Here is a 19417-nt window from a genome sequence, read left to right as displayed (position 1 = left end):
TAGTTTTGCTTTATTGTTTTGCATAGTTGTTAATAGAAAACAAGGACTTAATATCTCTGAGGCATATACAAGATAGTACTTGATGGATGGATTATGTTGGTTCCAAAACTTCATTTTTTTTTTTAATATATTTTATTGATTTTTTACAGAGAGGAAGGGAGAGAGAGATAGAGAGTTAGAAACATCGATCAGCTGCCTCCTGCACATCTCCCACTGGGGACGTGCCCGCTACCCAGGCACATGCCCTTGACCGGAATCGAACCCGGGACCCTTGAGTCTGCAGGCCGACGCTCTATCCACTGAGCCAAACCGGTCTCGGCCCAAAACTTCATTTTTAGTTAGGTTTTTTTGGAAACATTATATTTAGGTCTTACAAGAGTGCAAAAAGAAGCAATTTTTCATTAATTCAATGATACTTCCTCTGACCAAAGTTTTTATTAGTTAATCAAAATTGAATTAAATACTGTTGAACATGCAGTTTTCCTTGTGTCTTTTTAACTTTATATATATCATTGTAAAAAAAAAGTATAAAAACAGTTCCTTTGAGGTGCCTCTGCTACTTTTGGTCATTCAACTTTGGGCAGTTTATCCTATTCAAAGTTTGGTGAGTGATGTTAAAAATCTGCTTGTCAGATTTTATTCAATACCTCCAGAAGAAATTGCATATTTGAACCTCCAGAATTTGACTAAAACATACTATTTAATGTAATTGACACACTTTTTACTGCTGAGATTACATATAAAAGAACATTATGTCCTTTTACTGTCTATTTAAGGATATTAGCACCACTCTAAGAAGCTTGTCTTTTTTTACATTATTGTCTTTTTCATTATCTATAAAGGGTACTAGAAAATAATTTTAAGAAAATTCTTATTTTCTTCTTCTGCTTAACTTTTTTCCTATTTTTGCTCTCTCAATACCTAAATTTCCATCTCTCTCTATTTTTTCCTAGATCTTTTGTGTTAGGACTTTTTGTCTTGTTTTTTAGTTTTTAAATATTGAATTTCCATTACATATTTCAGTGCATTCCATTTATCTCATTTTTTGATTCCATACAAAATAGACAAACAAGTTCAAGGTTTAAAAGCAATGAGTTTGAAAACTCACTTTTTAAAGCCTTTTCCCCCCTCCCAGATTTGAACTTAAATTGCTTATTCTCTGTCAGCTATTTCCTGATCCATAATAGGTTGTAGCTTGCAGTTGTCTTTTTCATTATATTTTGGTTGGAAAAACTGAGACAAATAGTATTTTGTTGGCATTCCTAGGGAACACAAAGATTAGCGAAGGAAAATATATAGAAAAATTATTTTGTAGTTTTGTTTAAAAAATCGTGTTTTTATAAAATTCTTTGGTAACTTAAAATCTCAGTCTTAAAACAGTAAAATGTTAACTAATCTGTATAAATTTTAATTGTGAACTTTGATGTTTTTGAACCTTTGAATATTCTAAAAATCAGGTATGTGGCAAAACTTGACAGATGTTCAACAATTTAATTATAATCAATTTTTTCTATTCCAAGACATTCTTTTGAGCAGGAGAATTTCAGAAATTGAGGAAGAGATTAATTGAAATTTTAAGAATACTAAATATATGATTGTTTGCTTTCAGTCAGAAATTGGGTTTGGGAAAATGGAAACCTACATCAAATTGGAGAAGCTTGGAGAGGTAAGTAAACACTTTTAAAATGTAAGACTTTTTTTTATAACCTAAACTTCTCTATTAGTCTATAGTTTTTCCCAACCTGGGAAAAAAAAAGTAAGCATTATTGTGTAAAAGTTCATATCTTGTTATGAAAAGATGGTTAGAAAGAAAAAATTCTTAAAATTACCCTATTAGTTTGAGAAAAAAATAGTATTTTCTATCGCCTTGTAATCTTTATTGAAGCACAAAATATTGAATTTCCTTGGTAGCAATTTGTTAGTTAGGTATCAATTTGTTAGTTAGCTCCCTGACAATCTGCTACCTGTACTGTCATACGGGTATTGCATAAGTTCAAACCTGTGAAAAATCGAAATACTATGGTTTTTTAAAAAAAATACATTTTATTGATTTTTTACAGAGAGGAAGGGAGAGGGATAGAGAGTTAGAAACATCGATGAGAGAGAAACATCGATCAGCTGCCTCCTGCACACCCCCTCTTGGGTATGTGCCTGCAACCAAGGTACATGCCCTTGACCGGAATCGAACGTGGGACCCCTCAGTCCGATGCTCTATCCACTGAGCCAAACCGATTAGGGCCAAAATACTATCTTAAAGATACTTGTCACAGAAAGAAATTCTTGGCTAATAAGACCTGGGTTTTCTTGAACTTGCTGCTATTGCTACTACTAATTTTGAAACGGTCTCCCTCCCAGAGTGAGAGAAGGTAAAGAAAATAAGAATTAGTTAACAGGGAATTCTTGAGAGAGTTTGAGAGCTATCCTGGCAATGATAGAAGCAATCCCCTGTAGAATACAATTGTGGTTGGGTTTTTTTTTCTTTATTGTTGAAAGTATTACATATGTTCCCTTCTAGCCTGCCCCCACCCCAAAACTCTATTTGTTTTTTTAAAGGAGAGTTAATGTTTAAAAATTCTGAAAACCAGTAAGATTTTGCCCTGACCGGTTTGGCTCAGTGGATAGAGCATCGGCCTGCAGACTCAAGGGTCCCAGGTTCGATTCTGGTCAAGGGCGTGTACCTTGGTTGCTGGCACATACCCAGTAGGGAGTGTGCAGGAGGCAGCTGATCGATGTTTCTCTCTCATCGATGTTTCTAACTCTCTATCCCTCTCCCTTCCTCTCTGTAAAAAATCAATAAAATATATTTTTTAAAAAAACAGTAAGATTTTTATAATTTAACAATGTGTTAGTTAGAATTTCAATTTTCAGTTAATATGTTCAGTTTCCTCAATCTCCACATACTATTGCAGGTAAAATGCCTTCGTTTCTAAAGCTACTGATTTCCAATTATTAATCTGATGCAAAGTATAAAAAGTAAATTAGATATTTTTACATTTCATAATTTTAGGGCACCCTGGTTGTAAGTATGGAATCTGTGCATATGGAACTGAATGTCCTTTTAGGTGTAGGAAAGCCAAGGCTAATCATTGTGGAGTTTTCCTTGCAAGGTCGAATTTAACATATGCTCAGAAATTTGGTTAGTGCTCTTTATTTTGTAGGTGGTATAGATATACTCTTTGTGATCTTTTGCTGTGTCTTTCAAAAATATATTTTATAGGGTACATATGCTACAGTATATAAAGGGAGAAGTAAATTGACAGAGAATTTGGTGGCATTAAAAGAGATCCGATTGGAACACGAAGAAGGTGCACCCTGCACAGCGATAAGAGAAGGTATAATTTGATCTTTTGTGAGTAAAATGTATTATATCATAGACAAATATTTGACATTGGGAACTGTTATATAATGGCACATTGGGAAAAGCTATAAGTTAGTATATGCAGAATGTAAATATATTTCTATCATGGTACCATTTTTTTTAAAATGAGAGATATCCAGAAAATGGTTTGAGGCACTGATGAGCAATTTGGAGAAAAAAGGTACCTTGTACTTTATATGTAATTAATCCTAGAAGTCTCAATAAGCTAACATTTGAGGGAAAAAACAGAAGATAATAAGCAGAGTATTATTATATTGGAGACAACTTTAAGTATTAAAAATATCAAACACAGGATCATAAAAGAAAAGAAAAAAATTAACTCTATTAGAATTTCTACTTCAAATCCCCTTGGTGAATTAATGTTTTAAACTTAAGAGATTATTAAATATAATCAATTTATGTTAAACGTACTTCAGGTTATTATAAAGACAGGCTACCATAGACCAATAATTAACTTTCTTTTCTGTTTTGCAGTTTCACTGTTAAAGGATCTAAAACATGCAAATATAGTTACCTTACATGACATTGTTCACACAGATAAATCTTTGACTCTGGTGTTTGAGTATCTGGTAAGCATTTAATTAAAATTCAGTATTTACTTTTGCTTTTTTGTTGGATATTTTTTGAGGATATTTTTTCCATTGATTTTTTAGAGCGAGCAGAAGGGAGGGTGGGAGGTGGAGAGAGAGACATTGAGAGAAATATATCAATTGGTTTCTCCTGCGTGCTCCTTGACCGAGCCTGGGATAAACCTGCAATTCTTCAGTGCGCAGATTGACACTCTAACTACTGAGCAACACTGGGCAGGGCTACTTTTGCTTTAATAAAACATAGCAAATTGGATTTTCTAACAGGCCCAGAGACATTTTTGCTTAGTTATTGGTATTTAATTAAATTATGTGGTACATTCAATATCTTTCCTCGGTATCACATAGTAAAGTGCTGTATTTTTTCAGGATAAAGACTTAAAACAGTACATGGATGATTGTGGAAACATCATGAGTATGCACAATGTGAAGGTATGTTTTAATGTGTAATTTTAAATTTTGTTTAAAGCAGAGACTAACCCTAAGCATAAACAAACTACATTACTTAATGAAATATACTAACTTGATAACTGTTCTGCTTCAGAATGATCTGTTTGGCATTTTAAAGAGGCTATTGTCCTCTAAATAATTTACTCAGAACTTATTATTAACTATACTACACTACTTCTTAAGATCAGACTTTTTTGTAGAACCTGCTTTCTTTTAAAACTCTTAAAAACCACTTTTGACATATATTTTCACATCATAACACTGATATACAGACTATATTTACACATGTAATCTGCTTTAAAAACAAAATAAAACCAAAAGCCTATTATATAAAAATCCAAATATTTAAAATAAATACAAATGATTAGTTCATTCTGTGAAAGCCCTTCTTTAAATGGCAAACTTCCCTAATATACATATATATATATATTTTTTAAGAATGGCTTTTCTTTTCTTTTTCTTTTTTTTTATATTTTATTGATTTTTTTTTTTTTTTTTTACAGAGAGGAAGGGAGAGAGATAGAGAGTTAGAAACATCAATGAGAGAGAAACATCGATCAGCCGCCTCCTGCACATCTCCTACTGGGGATGTGCCCGCAACCCAGGCACACGCCCTTGACCGGAATCGAGCCGGGGACCTTTCAGTCCGCAGGCCGACGCTCTATCTACTGAGCCAAACCAGTTTCGGCTTCCCTAACATGCACAAGTATTACGAATAGTAAGCTGGAAATACCACTCTATTGTCAGGAGGAGAAGAGATAATTGTTCTGTTTTCTTACTTGTATATCTAAAGATGCAAGTAATGCCAGAAAAGTTTGGCATAATAATCACTGTCAGCTGAAACCCAAAAGTAAGGGAAAAGTAAAATCAAGTAAAAACATTTGATACAGTTGTGTTCTTACAGTAGGTTTCTTTGACCAAAGTGGTATGCGCTAAATTTAGCAAAGATTTACTTATCCAAACTTAGTGGGCAATTTGTGAGAAACTATTCTGGAAATAGGCTGTCTTGGCTGTGGGTTTGAGACAGTTCCAATTCTGTAGATACTAACTTTAAACTTACATTTTTTTAAAAATTGTAATTTTGATAGATATAAAGGAGAATCAGTTTCTTCTACTAAAGGACAATTCAGAGTATATTGGATACCACATTGCTAAGAATTTTAGAATAGGTCTTTAAGTGTCTTTCCATATACATTCTCTGAGAATTATTTTCATCATATTTTGCATTTTATTTGGCAAGTTGTTGTAAATCTCATTTACATATATTTCTCTTTGTGGTTTTTATTTTTTTTTCCCCCCTGCTTTCAGATTAACAATAATTTGGAAAGAAAATAAGTCCTTAGTTATAATTTGACAAAGATTTGAGAAGTTTATGTCTTTTAATGCATGTCTGGCTTAAAGTATTTTTATTTGTTTAAATAGCAAATTTAACTCTCTACTTTTATTTGTCCAAAGTTAAAAAGTAACAGGAATATATGGAAAGAGTAATTTTAAACAAAACAACCCATAAATATGTAGTGTAGAAACTCGGCTACTTAGAATTTCTTTAAGCCTATTGTTTACCTGCTTTGGCTTCTTCTCAGAGTTCTAATGTAGCAATTCTCAACCCGTGTACCACAAGAATTGTTAAAACATGCAATACCTGACTATTTAGTTAGGGGCACTGATCTCTTTTCCCTTAGGTTATCAAATAAAAAATTGCCAACAGGCAACACAACAATCTCATTTGGCGTGAATGAATCAAAATTTTTTGTCAGATCAGCCCAAAATATAATATATCTTTTGGTGTGCCTCAGAATTTTAGTAATTTATGTGTGCCATGAGATGAAAAAGGTTGAAAATCACTGTTCTAATGCTTTATTTTTCACCTCGAAGTAAACAAAGGATACACTCTTCAGTCCTCTACTTCAGGCTCTTTTTTGTTAATCCCAAAGAGTCAAAAACCCTCTGTGTTTCATATCCCTTTTTCCACCAAAATCAACCCAAAAAGTCTACATTAGCCTTAGGAATTGCTTCTTTCAAAGATTTATTTAGAGCTCTATAGTGCTAATTCCCTGTTCTGAATCATAGCAGATTTTGAAGGCTGAGTAGGAGGTGCTGAAAGTAAAATACCCAGGAGGTAGGTGATAGAAGCTGGTTTAGGTTATTTTTATAGCACAGAATTTGCCAGAGCTTTGTGAGGCACTATTCTGTGTGACATCTCAGAGTTTTCGTAAAACTACCAATTCCAATACCTTTAAAAGACATTGTCCCAGGTCAGGTTTTCTTTTTTGGGCAGGGTGGGTGGTGAGGATAGAGCAGGGGTGGGCAAACTTTTTGACTCGAGGGCCACAATGGGTTCTTAAACTGGACCGGAGGGCCGGAACAAAAGCATGGATGGAGTGTTTGTGTGAACTAATATAAATTCAAAGTAAACATCATTACATAAAAGGGTACGGTCTTTTTTTTTTTTTTAGTTTTATTCATTTCAAACGGGCCGTAGTTTGCCCATGGCTGGGATAGAGTTTGGTTGGTTGTTTTGCCAGAATTTCATAATCAAACTGTAAGCCTTGGTAGGCCTATAAGTTTATGAGGATATGTGTTGTTTTTTTTAAATTTTTTATATATTTTTTTAATGATTTTAGAGACAGGGAGAGAGAGAGAGAGAGAGAGAGAGAGAGAGAGAGAGAGAGAGAGAGAGAGAGAGAGAGAGAAATATGGATGTTTGAGAAAGAGACATTGATTGCTTCCTGCTTACTCCTGAAATGGAGATCCAACCCACAACCTGGGTATGTGCCCTGACTGGGAATCGAACCTGCCACCTTTTGGTGTATTGGATGACTCTCCAACCAACTGACCACACTGGCAGGCCGGGCAAGGATATGTTTATTTTAAACTAGAGGCCCAGTGCATAAAATTCATGCACGGGGAGGGGGGGGCGGGGGGGGGGGGAGAGAGTCCTCAACCCGGTGTGCACCCTCTCGCAGTCCAGGACCCCTCACTCCTTACCATAAGGCTCGCTGCTCCTTAGTGCTTCAGAGGAGGCGGGAGAGGCTCCTGTCACAGCCGCTGCACTCGCCAGCCATGAGCCCAGCTTCTGGCTAAGTTGCGCTGCCCTGTGGGAGTGCACTGACCACCAGGGGGCAGCTCCTGCATTGAGTGTCTGCCCCCTGGTGGTCAGTGTGCATCATAGCGACTGGTCGTTCTGCTGTTTGGTCAATATGCATATTAGGCTTTTATTATATAGGATCATTTTCTATAATAAGCAAACTATTACTTCTAATGCAAAGTTTCATTTCACTTTATGAAACTGCTATTTTTATTTATTTGCATAGATACTATCAGACTAAAAAAATAGATTGATGTTTCAAATAGAAAACAACTATATAAGGAAAAGGTTTTGTACTTAAGGGTATGATTTCTTTTTATTTTTTTGCTATTCTAAGCCAGTTGCTTTTCTCTTTACCATAACTTACACTTACACCAAAGTCTGTCTCATTATCTGTAAGACTAATTTCTATTTATTTGTTTCTGTAGCTGTTTTTATACCAAATTCTACGTGGTTTGGCATATTGCCACAGAAGGAAAGTGTTGCATCGAGACTTGAAACCACAGAACCTCCTCATTAATGAAAAAGGAGAACTAAAGCTAGCCGATTTTGGTACGGAATGTATGAGATATTTATAAATAGTTCTAGGTGGTTAGAACAACCGTTGACACTGTAATTGTTTTTATATGGGTGTGGAAATTTTCTGTATAAGAAATTCTGAATAAGATATTTGACAAAAACTTTGGTAGGTGAGTTATGTTAGTAAATGCTAAAAGGCACCATTCTCAAGTGTGATCCCTAGACCCCGAAGGCCCTTTCAGGAGGTCTCCAAAAGTCTAATATGCTATCAAATTTATACTGAATGTTATTTGCCTTTTTCACTGTATTAATATTTGTATTGATGATCCAAAAGTAATAAGGGGTAATGTTACTAGTGCCTTGGTATAAATCAAGGCAGTGACACCAAACTGTACTTACCTGGTAGTAGTCATTGTAGTCTTTTAGTAACAAATTACAAATTCACTGTTATTAAGTGGTAAATTCTAGAAATTTCTATACTTTTACTTATTTAAACCTTTACCATTTGTTTGAAAGGTAAGTTGCTATTTGTATTTCCTTCCTTAAAAAGGAAATGGTCATGTGTTTAAACAAGAAAGTACAAGTTATTTGCATAGGCTTATATATATTACACAATCTCCTACACATGGTTTATTTTCCTCATAATTGTTATTACCCCCTCAGACTCTCTCCTCTTTTTTGCCAAGCTGCATTCACTGTTCTTTATTCTATAATCCCAAAATGAATGGCAATGTTAGAGAAATCCAGCTTGCCTATTAGAAATTCCATAAAGGAATGGCAAGGGCCATCAAAAATTTACCTTTGGGAGTTCAAGGTTGGTGGGAAGAATACTATCAGTGCTTGAAATTTTGCTTCTAAATTCTACAAAGCAAGCCAAGTAAATCTTATCTTCCACAAGCCAACAAGAAGTTCTGATTGTTCCATAAGATAATATAATCAATTTTGTGTTTTGCTTTTAGTTATATATTATTGGTTGCATTAGTAATGCATATGTGTTGCACTGAAACTTGAAACCACAGACCTCCTCATTAATGAAAAAGGAAAACCAATATTTTTTTTACTGGTTGCAAGTAGGGGAGGGTCAGGTAACTTTGAATATTTTACTGTAAATTGTTTTTTATCCCTGTGAAAATTCTACTCTTTTTGCTGTAATTGGTGAAATTCAGGTTTAGTAAGTACTACTATAGACATTTTCATCTCTAATAGAAAATGGCTTATATAATAATACTGTATCACATGTAAGTACTTTGGTTTGGAAGAGATTATTATTTCATTTCATGCCAATGCTGAAATTCAGATTGTGAACCAGGACACTGCATGAACAAGCACCCTAGTTCAGAATTCTCTCAGGAGTAGGAGAGTAAGGTACTGAGGAAACTATAATTGTTTTGATGCCATAGGATATAGAATAAGTCAACTTGTGGCCCTGTCCTTTGCCCTCATATAACCACTATTCATATCAGGAAGAGCGATCAAAAAGCTGCTCTCATCTTGCTAATTACCAAAGTTGGAAGGAAAATAATTTGTTGAATTTATTTTTCAAAGTTAGGATGGTAGAATAAAACTTGTAATTAAATGAAATATTATCAACATTGTTCTAGTTATACCCTTTAGCCATCAAACAAAAATAGAATGAATGCTACCTATTATTTTAAATTCTGGTTTCATTGGAGTGACTTAATCCAGTTTATTAAAGTATTATCATTTTATGACATTTAAAAGATGTAATATTTTAATCAGATATGTTATATATAACAGAAATCACAGCCTGAAAAAGTAATTATTCCTTGTTTGAAATAAACTATATATTAAAATAAATTTATATTTCTTCAGACATCTTTTAAAGTTGTTTCTTCAGAATTTTGAGGCTTAGAGGTAGTAAAAATAACTCTCTTATGCCAACGGCTCAAGAGGGAAAATTGTGAACTCATCCTTATTTCTGGATAATCAGTGAATTCCATATTAAATTAGCAAAGGAATGGTATGTGTTTTATATCATTTACAACAATTAATAATACCCTTTAAAGGCAGTGAGGTTTGTCTTATTTTAAAATTATCCCTATAACGTAAAATTTAAAAAGAGTACAGAAAAGCAGTGTAATTTATTCTAAGGAACTTTCTCTAAAAAGATTTTTGCAAGAAAATGGTCAATAAAACTCTACAGAATGGTGTCAGATGGGTACTAGACTTATCAGGGTGATCACTTCATAAGTTATATAAATGTCTAATCAGTATGTTGTACACATGAAGCTAATATATTGTATGTCAACTGTAATTGAAAAGTAAAAAAAAAAATATTTAAAAAGTAGGTTTAGAGATTTAAAAAAAGGTTTAGGACCAATAGCTTCTCTCTCTTTATTTTTTTTGATAAAAATTGGTGTAGCAAATTAAAGTTGGAATCAGGTTTAAAGGTGACAAAAGCCTATAGCTATAAGAAATAAAATTGTTCATCTCGATGTCATTGGCCCATTTTGCATTAATTTAAGTTTAGCTAGGAAATAATTTTGGCATGATTCATGGATAACAGGAAAATATCTTAAGTTTAAATTAAACCAGACACTGTACCAGGTGCATTCATATGCATAAAAGTAAGCATAATACCTATTGTGGGATTACTATTACTTAGTTTAATTATGTAAGGATTTGCTGACCCCTTACACCATGCGCAGGTAAAAAAAATTATAAAACTAATTTTGTTAAGTTTTAAAAAGCTACAGAGTAGTCATCTCAGGCATCCTAGTGATGGAGTCATGGTGAGGACATTGGCTGGGAAATTCATTATAGCTATTTCTTCTTTTCTTTCTCTTTGAAGGACTAGCTAGAGCCAAGTCAGTTCCCACAAAGACCTACTCAAATGAAGTTGTCACACTATGGTACCGGCCACCTGATGTGCTTCTCGGTTCCTCAGAGTACTCAACACAGATTGACATGTGGTAAATATATGTGGATGTTATTGCTATTTATAATTTTGAAAGAATGTAGCCATAAATACAGGGCATACTGATAGATATTTGACTTTTATGGAGATATTAAAGAGCCATGAGATAAGCAGTGACTAAGATTTCTGGCACGTAAGATCACCTAGGTTTAAATACCAATTCTACCACTTATATCTTCATAATAACCTTATTCAGATTATAGACCTGTGCCTTAGTTTCCTCATTTAAGGAAATGGGAATAGTAATAATAATGACTTTAAATGACTGTTCTGTGCATAATATTAAGGCCAAATGAGCTAATACATATAAAGCACTTAGAAGAGTGTCTGGTACATAGTAATTTAAAACAAAATTATTGTTTTTATTGTCATTTAATAGTCACCAAAATCTACTTGCTTTAAGGTAATCTAAAAAGAATAAAATATTATAACCATCTTCCTCACACACCACTTTGATCATGACATCCCTTCATTCAAACACCCTTGCCTCCTTCCCTATTCATTACCTTTAGAATAAGGTACAGTTCTTCACCCTGGTACTTAATAATGGTCTCTATAAAATGTCTCTAAGCTGCCTTTTCCAACTTACTTCAGAGGATCCCTATACACAGATGTTCCCTTTTAGCTAAATGGGCTACTCATTATATTTGAAACATAACTTGGGCTTTCCCACTTTTGCTGTGCTCACACCAGTCCATCCATCTGGAATGCCTGCTCTTTCTCTAATGGGCCTGTACCTAGGAACTTTCAAAACACAATTTTTCATAAATCCTTCTTGAATACAACGTAGCCTCCGGTGGCAATTTCTTCCTCTGAAATGCAGTTGCATTTCATTGCCTATAGCCTTCATGTAGTGATAAATCATATACTTCCTTCTGTTGTCCTGGGTTGAACAATTATATAATTTTGTTTTGTATAACAGTTTTCTTTTTTTAAACTTATTTTCTAAATTGTGGTAAATAAAATTTACCATTTTAATCCATTTTAAGTGTACAGTTCTCTGTGATTAAGGACATTCACATTGTTGTACAACCATTACCACCATCCATTTCCAGAATTTTTTTCATCTTGCAAAACTGAAACACTATACCCATTAACTCCCTATATCCTCTTCCCACGATACCCATTAAACAGCTCCCTATATCCTCCCCCTTTGGCCCTTGGCAACCATCATTCCACTTTCTGTCTCTGAATTTGACTTTTCTAAGTACTTCATATCAATGGAATTATATAGTCCTTTTGTGACTGACCTATTTCACTTAGCATAAGTGTCTTCAAAATTCACCCATGTTGTAGATATTTGACTTTTAAGACTGAATAATCATTGCATAGGTGTGCAACATTTTATTTATCCATTCATCTGTCAGTGGACACTGGCATTGTTTTCTCCTTTTGGCTATTGTGAATAATGTTGCTATGGACATGGGTGTACAAATACCTCTTTGAGGCTTGCTTTCTGTTCTTTTGGGTATATACTTAGGAGTGGAATTGCTGGATCATATGGTAATTCTATTTTAAAAGTTTCTGAGGAACTACCATATTTTTTCCGTCATGGTGCCATCATTTTCTTTCTATATAACATTTTAATATATAAAATTAAATGTTATATACAGTTCTAGATTGTGACTCCTTAAATGGGAGGGCTGTAGTCACACAAATTGTAGAAGAGAGTATCTATTCATTTAGCCTCCGTCCATTTCTCTTCCTTCTCTTACATACACATACTCAAACACTCTCTACCCTGCACCTACCTGTTCTATCTGCTTTCTGTGTAAAAACATCTTGAATCATTTGCTTCTCCCTACCACTGCTACCCACTACCTAACACATAGTAAGCATTAAGTCACTGTTAGCTATTGTTACTGTTACTCTTCAAGGATCATGCAGAGGATAGCTGGATATTTGATGTGTGAAAAATGGATATAGCAATATGGAAATTGAGACAAATAGGATAAATGTTAATATCTCTGCAGGAGGTTTTCTAAAAGCAGACTATTACAAAATTCTCCTGAGAGGCCATCTTAAGAAAAAGATTTTTGTGTGTCATAATATGTAAATGGGTTACTCATCATTTTTTATGATATATTTTAAAGGGGTGTTGGTTGCATTTTCTTTGAAATGGCTTCTGGAAGACCTCTGTTTCCAGGATCAACTGTAGAAGATGAACTGCACTTAATTTTCCGACTTCTAGGTAAATCTTTTAAAGACTATTTAAAAATTTGATACTGAGACTAACATAAAGAGCTATTTGTTATATGAATTATAAATTAAATAATTATGATAAATACAAATCCTTCTAGGTAACTTTTTACTTACTGAATTCCACCTTTGTGGAAGAATAGAAAAGAGAAATATTGAAAATTGACCTTTACCATATTACTAGGAAATATTTCTAGCGTAGGTGTCATTTAGGCATCATAATTTTTATGGCATCATTGCATATTCCTAAAAAAAGACCATATGTTTACTATTTCTGTCATTTCTGTTTCAGTTGAAAGTCAGATCACCTACTAAATATAAATTGTTCTTTAAAACACTTTCTTAGCTCTGCCTACTTATACATATTTGCATATATATAAGTTTTTACATATTTATATAAATTTTTACATATTTATATGTATATAATTTTTTTTAACTTAGGGACTCCATCTCAGGAAACTTGGCCAGGTGTTTCTTCAAATGATGAATTCAAGAACTACAACTTCCCAAAATATAAACCACAACCTCTAATTAACCATGCACCCAGGTATTTTTTTTATTTTCTCTAAGTAAAAGGGAGAATATGTACTTGATTCTTTTTACTCTCATGAAGCATTATTCACAGTAAGGATTCAATATTTAATACACATACACAATTCTTAAATACTTTAGTAACTAATTTAATTGAGCCTTCCTTCCTGTGTCAGATTAATTTTTATAATTCAGTGACCAAGGATCACCAAATTATGTGACCACAGAATTGAGCTGTATACAAAGTGAATATAGAACGTATGTATTAGAATTCTAGAGTATATATAGATGTTCCCTTTACCAGAAAGAACGCATTAATTCCTTATTCAATGCCATGATGAAATTTCTGCTTCGCTTTCTACAGAATCAGCTCTACTTTTTTGTTTGTTTGTTTTGTTAATTTTCACCTAAGAGTATTTTTTCCATTGATTTTTAGAGAGAGTGGAAGGGAGAGGGAGAGACAGAGAAACAGCGATGTGAGAGAGGCACATCAGTTAGTTGCCTCCCGCACACGCCCTGACTGGGGCTGGGAATCGAGCCTGCAACCAGGGAGTTTGTATGCTTTTGACCAGAATTGAGCCTGAGACCCTTCGGTCCGTGGGCCAATGCTCTAACCACCTAGCACCCGGCTAGGGCTATATATACGTTTTTTAAAACCTAAGATAGTGTTATAAGTAAAATCTTGACACTGACAAAAGGTGACTCAGCATTATTTTGGTCAAAGTTAATCACATAATAATTTGTATTTGAAGAATATAAACTCTGACCTCTCATATCCTCAATTTTACCATTCAATTAGTTTCTTCTGAGACCTACCCCTAGACCAGCCGTGAGCAAAGTACGGCCCGCGGGCCGGATGCGGCCCGTTTGAAATGAATAAAACTAAAAAAAAAAAAGACTGTACCCTTTTATGTAATGATGTTTACTTGGAATTTATATTAGTTCACACAAACACTCCATCCATGCTTTTGTTCCGGCCCTCCGGTCTAGTTTAAGAACCCATTGTGGCCCTCGAGTCAAAAAGTTTGCCCACCCCTGCCCTAGACCCATCTGACTCCCAATAAAATTTGACTTGCAGAATGTATTACATTTTAGTTAGTAACGCAGAATAATATCTGTGACTGTATTTTTCCATCTTTCCTTAAAAAAATATAAAAAGGGCACCAAGATACCAAATAAGGCCAATGTCTGTTTTACTCAAACGTTATTCACATTGCACACAACATAACATGCTTGGTCTAGTTTAATTTATTCTGTGGCTATGGAAGAATAGCAATGCAGTTCTAACCAAAAATATCTTTAAAGTGTTTATGTGAGTTGATGTTCTTATTGTTACTGTAGTAACTAATAACATTCTAAGTATTCCTGCTTAGGAAGAATCATATTATGTGCTGGACTTTGTGTATGTGTCTTTCCCAAGTAGTGTAAATCCTATTTCATGTATCTATTGCTTGCTATTGTAATATCCAGTGTAGAAGGTTAAAGCTCTTCTTTAAAGCAGATTCTCCATGATCTTAGTAGCACTGAGTTTGTCTGTGTCCAAGAAGGTCTATGTATTTGTCAGAATGGCAAACTACAGAGGATTAAGAGTCTGGCAAATGTCTAGGCCACAGCATCCACAATACTCACTAGGAGCCCTCAGGTGGGAAAATATTCTTTATCCATAATTGTGCTTTTGCAAGTGAAAGGCAGCAAGAGAGAACTTGTGATTTCTGATCAGGAGATTATCCCATTAAGATAATCCCTAAATTCTCTACTCCCTATTGTATTAAATTCATCGCTATAATTATCTGTCTTTATCGACTATATCATTCATTGGTTTTGTAGCCCTGTAAATTAAGTTTTATGAAGTTATTGAGACATCCTTAAATTGCACTTTATAGTTCCTAGTACCCCGTGCTCAGCAGACTACCTGTTTATCTTGACCACAGTGATACATAGTGGGATCACTTTTCTCCTTGTTGTCACCTATATAATAGGAAAGTGATGCTTTTGTACTCTTGCCTTCAGTGGAACACTGAAAATTGGTGCAATTTACTTAAGCTTTCCTGATAAATAGTGGTTACTTTGGTTTGAGACAGAATGGTGATTTTAAAAAATATTCTCTACTTTTGCCTTAGCCAGTTTGGCTCAGTAGATAGAGCATCAACGCACGGACTGGAGGGTCCCAGGTTTGATTCCAGTCAAGGGCACATACCTTGGTTGCAGGCTTGATCACCAGCCCTGGTTGGGGCATGTGCTGGAGGCAATCATTCGATGTATGTCTCTCACATCGATGTTTCTCTCTGTCTGTCTCCTTCCCTTCCCCTCTCTAAAAATCAATGGAAAAATATCCTTGGGTGAAGATTAACAATACCAGAAAAAATTCTATCGTTTTTAATAATCTAATTTGTTTTTGAATATTGGAAATTTGAAGTTGCACCCGGTTATTTATAGTTTCTTCTTAAATAAGTGGTGAGATTAGTCTTTTGAGGATAAGACAGCTTTGGTCTATTTGAAAGAACAAGAGTGGCTATTTTAGAGCACTAGGTTTCACAGATTAAAACATTTGGAAAGTAGTTTTGTTTGGAAAGTAGTTTTGTTTGAAAAGTTGCTGTACGCTAAGATAAAAGAATAAACTGCCACTTGTTTTTTGCTGTTTCTAGGTTAGACTCTGAAGGAATCGAATTGATAACAAAATTTCTTCAGGTAAGTTACATGTTATGTTGTAATTGTTAAATGGCTCAACTTCTTTGAGACTCAGTTTCTTCATCTGTAGAATGGGATCAGTATTACCTCCAAAATTTTGTCATGACAATTAAATAATATTATTTATTGTAGTATCTAGCATGCTTAAGGTATATGCTAAAGTAAAAATATTATGGTCTCTCATAATGTGTTTCGTGGGTCTCTCATTGTGACCTTGAATAGTCTGAGGCAGTTAGCCGCTGTCATCTATCAACTGTGTCACGGCCATGTTCTCTGCAATTCGTGTTTTCTTATGTTCTCTTTGCCTTCCTTATACTTAATTTCTGTACAAGGTGCTGCACCTCCAAATAGCGTTCATATCATCATTCAAAGCAGGGAGAAGAGAGAGTATGATGTTTGCGTCAGCCACTTTATCCCTTTTGTGTTTGAAAAGTCAAAGCTTTTCCAGAAATCCCTGTAAGGTTTTTTTCAAAACTAACTCTTGTTGGCCAGAACATTAATTATAAGAGAGTCTGGGAATTGAGGAGCAGAATTATCATAATTAGCCCAAACTAGGACAGTCATGATTCATGATCCATCTGTTGGAGCTGAAGCAATGGACACCTGAAATAAATCTAGGTTATCTATCAAGGGAAAGGGGGAAATGGGTATTGAATAGGTAATTTAATAATGTCTGTCATAGAGATATATTTTCAATGATCCTTTGGTGTTCATGAAGAAAAGTAACACCAAAATTCAAGTATTTTAATTTTTCATCTCTTCAAAAAATACGGGGAATCTAAATTTTTAGGTAAGCTCCAACTTTATCTTAGAAATTTGGGGCTGAGATATAGTCAATAATAGCTCAAATTAGAGCGTATCTGAGGCACCTCCAAATTGATTCTTTGAAAATAGTGATTGTATCAAGTAATCAAAGTAAAGTAGTGTTAACTTCCCTCCTGTAACAGTATTTAGAGAAAAAGTTAATGACGCAATTCTTTGCTTTTTCACAGTATGAATCTAAGAAAAGAGTCTCAGCAGAAGAAGCCATGAAACATGTGTACTTTCGAAGTCTGGGACCAAGGATACATGCCTTACCTGAAAGTAAGAGAAATTTTAGTGTTCTCCTCCTTCCCCCACACCTTCTTTCTTTTCGTTTGTCCAGGGTAGGAGACTGAGGTGAATTAGGGGATTAGAAAGAGATTGCTTTTGGTTTTTTTGTTTTGTTTTTATTTATCCTCACCCAAGGATATGTTTTTATTGATTTGAGAGAGAGAAACATCAATGTGAAAGAGAGACATTGATCAGTTGTCTTCTGTACAAACCCCAGCTGAGGATCAAACCCGCATCCTGGGTACATGCCCTGACCAGGAATGGAACTTGCAACCCTTTGGTGCACGGGATGTTGCTCCAGCCAACTGAGTCACCCAGCCAGGGCAAGATTGCTGTTGGTTTTTAAGCCTAAAATTCTAGTCTTCTTGTAATTAGATCAGAATTTCTTTATGTATTGGTTGCCTGTGTTTTAATTTATTTAACACTGAGCACATTGCCACTATTCTGTAAGAAATCAATAGTACTTAGGCAAGAGTAATTAATCTTATTGGACTTAAGTTGGAAATGCCATCTGATGATAGACATTGTCATTAGTCCCAGTCTGTATTGCTTTGATTCAGAGTTGTTAAAAAAATGGATTTCAGGCAAAAAAAACAACAACAATGAAACACAACCAAAACATAAGATTGTTTTCTTGTGAAAGTAGAGTTCCTTTTTAAGACATAAAGATGATTTTCCTTTACTATTGCCCTGACAGTAGTGAGCCTACTGTTAGTTACTAAACCATCCCATTTCTTGTGCCTGAGGTAACTGCTTGATTCTACTCATAACATTCTTTTTTTAATTACCTCAATATTTTACTTTAAAATTAAGTAAGGTGATTGGGAAATTAGAATATTTGGGAACTGAGCTTCTAAAAGCTTACATTATTTCTCATTTACTAGACAATATTGATTCATCAAAGTTTGCTTATTGAAATCAAGACTTTCCACTTAGAATTTACAATATAGTTTTTAATGAAAGATTATCTCTCTGGCAGAGACTGAAATGAGGAAGGTGAATTACAGATGTTTTTAAGATGATACTTATATTTCATTATTAATATCAAATTTCATAGTTTAAGGTAGGCAGTTATGTACAAATCTAATCCTTGTTCTTATCTAAAAAAATCTGAAGACAGTTTGAGGACCTGATACCTTCATGCCATCATAGGAGGGAGGAAAAGGACAGAGAGAGGAAAAGCAATACATTTTGATTAGGTCTCCCAACCCCAGTAGGTCCTAGAAATATCAATGTATAGTCTCCTTAGAGAACTACATACTTGAAGCATGATTTAAAGCAGAGATGGGGGGAGGGGTCCTAAAGAGAGATTATTTTTTGGTTTTTTTAAAACATTGGGGCAAAAGGGAAAATATTTCAGCAGGGCTATAACCTTGTAAATGTAGTATAAATGTTTCATGTTGAATCAATATTCATTTTTAAACATTTGTCTATAGTTGGTTTATATTTGTTTTAATACTGTTAGACCTCACCTGATAATTCCTGTCTATGCATTTTAGGTGTATCAATATTCAGTTTGAAAGAGATTCAGTTGCAAAAGGACCCAGGTTTTCGAAATTCTTCTTATCCAGAGACAGGTGTGTTTGTCATAAACCATTTCACGTGTCGATCATGAAATTATGCATGGAACCAACTTTTTGGTTTATAAGTTGATCAGTAAAATTATTGATGTAAAAACCAATGTACAGTGCATTCCACAACTGTGTATGTTTAGCATTGCACATTCTCAGTAATTCTTCAGAGAGAAATCTGACTCAGTCAAGTCAGGGATCCTGAAAGCTGCAGATGGCACAGAAACCTTTTACAAGTGGCCTGGCTTGATCATTGCACATGCCATCCTGGTACCTGAGGCAGAAGACACATCTTGTGCTTCCCTAGTCATCAGGTTCATCACTTCGAAGCATAGAAGCTGTAGACTGACCCCATCGACAAACGGGTCATTTAAG

General features: G+C 34.5%; 1 protein-coding gene across 3 annotated transcripts in view; it reads left to right on the top strand.

Annotated features, from left to right (window-relative positions):
• The window catches only part of CDK17 (cyclin dependent kinase 17), a 90268-nt gene that overhangs the window by 68993 nt on the left and 1858 nt on the right, over positions 1-19417 (top strand). For all 3 annotated transcript variants that reach the window (XM_036301854.1, XM_036301855.1, XM_036301853.1), the window contains exons 6-16: positions 1610-1666; positions 3218-3332; positions 3854-3948; positions 4336-4398; positions 7933-8056; positions 10836-10956; positions 13055-13152; positions 13602-13707; positions 16337-16379; positions 17372-17462; positions 18971-19048. In XM_036301854.1, the coding sequence (XP_036157747.1) occupies positions 1610-1666; positions 3218-3332; positions 3854-3948; positions 4336-4398; positions 7933-8056; positions 10836-10956; positions 13055-13152; positions 13602-13707; positions 16337-16379; positions 17372-17462; positions 18971-19048 (991 nt within the window). The remainder of the gene's footprint in view (positions 1-1609; positions 1667-3217; positions 3333-3853; positions 3949-4335; positions 4399-7932; positions 8057-10835; positions 10957-13054; positions 13153-13601; positions 13708-16336; positions 16380-17371; positions 17463-18970; positions 19049-19417) is intronic.

Source organism: Myotis myotis, unplaced genomic scaffold (assembly GCF_014108235.1).
Source record: "Myotis myotis isolate mMyoMyo1 unplaced genomic scaffold, mMyoMyo1.p scaffold_m19_p_3, whole genome shotgun sequence".
NCBI lineage: Eukaryota > Metazoa > Chordata > Mammalia > Chiroptera > Vespertilionidae > Myotis > Myotis myotis.
Note: the sequence above shows the minus strand (reverse complement) of the source record. Positions and strands in the feature narration are given on the sequence as shown.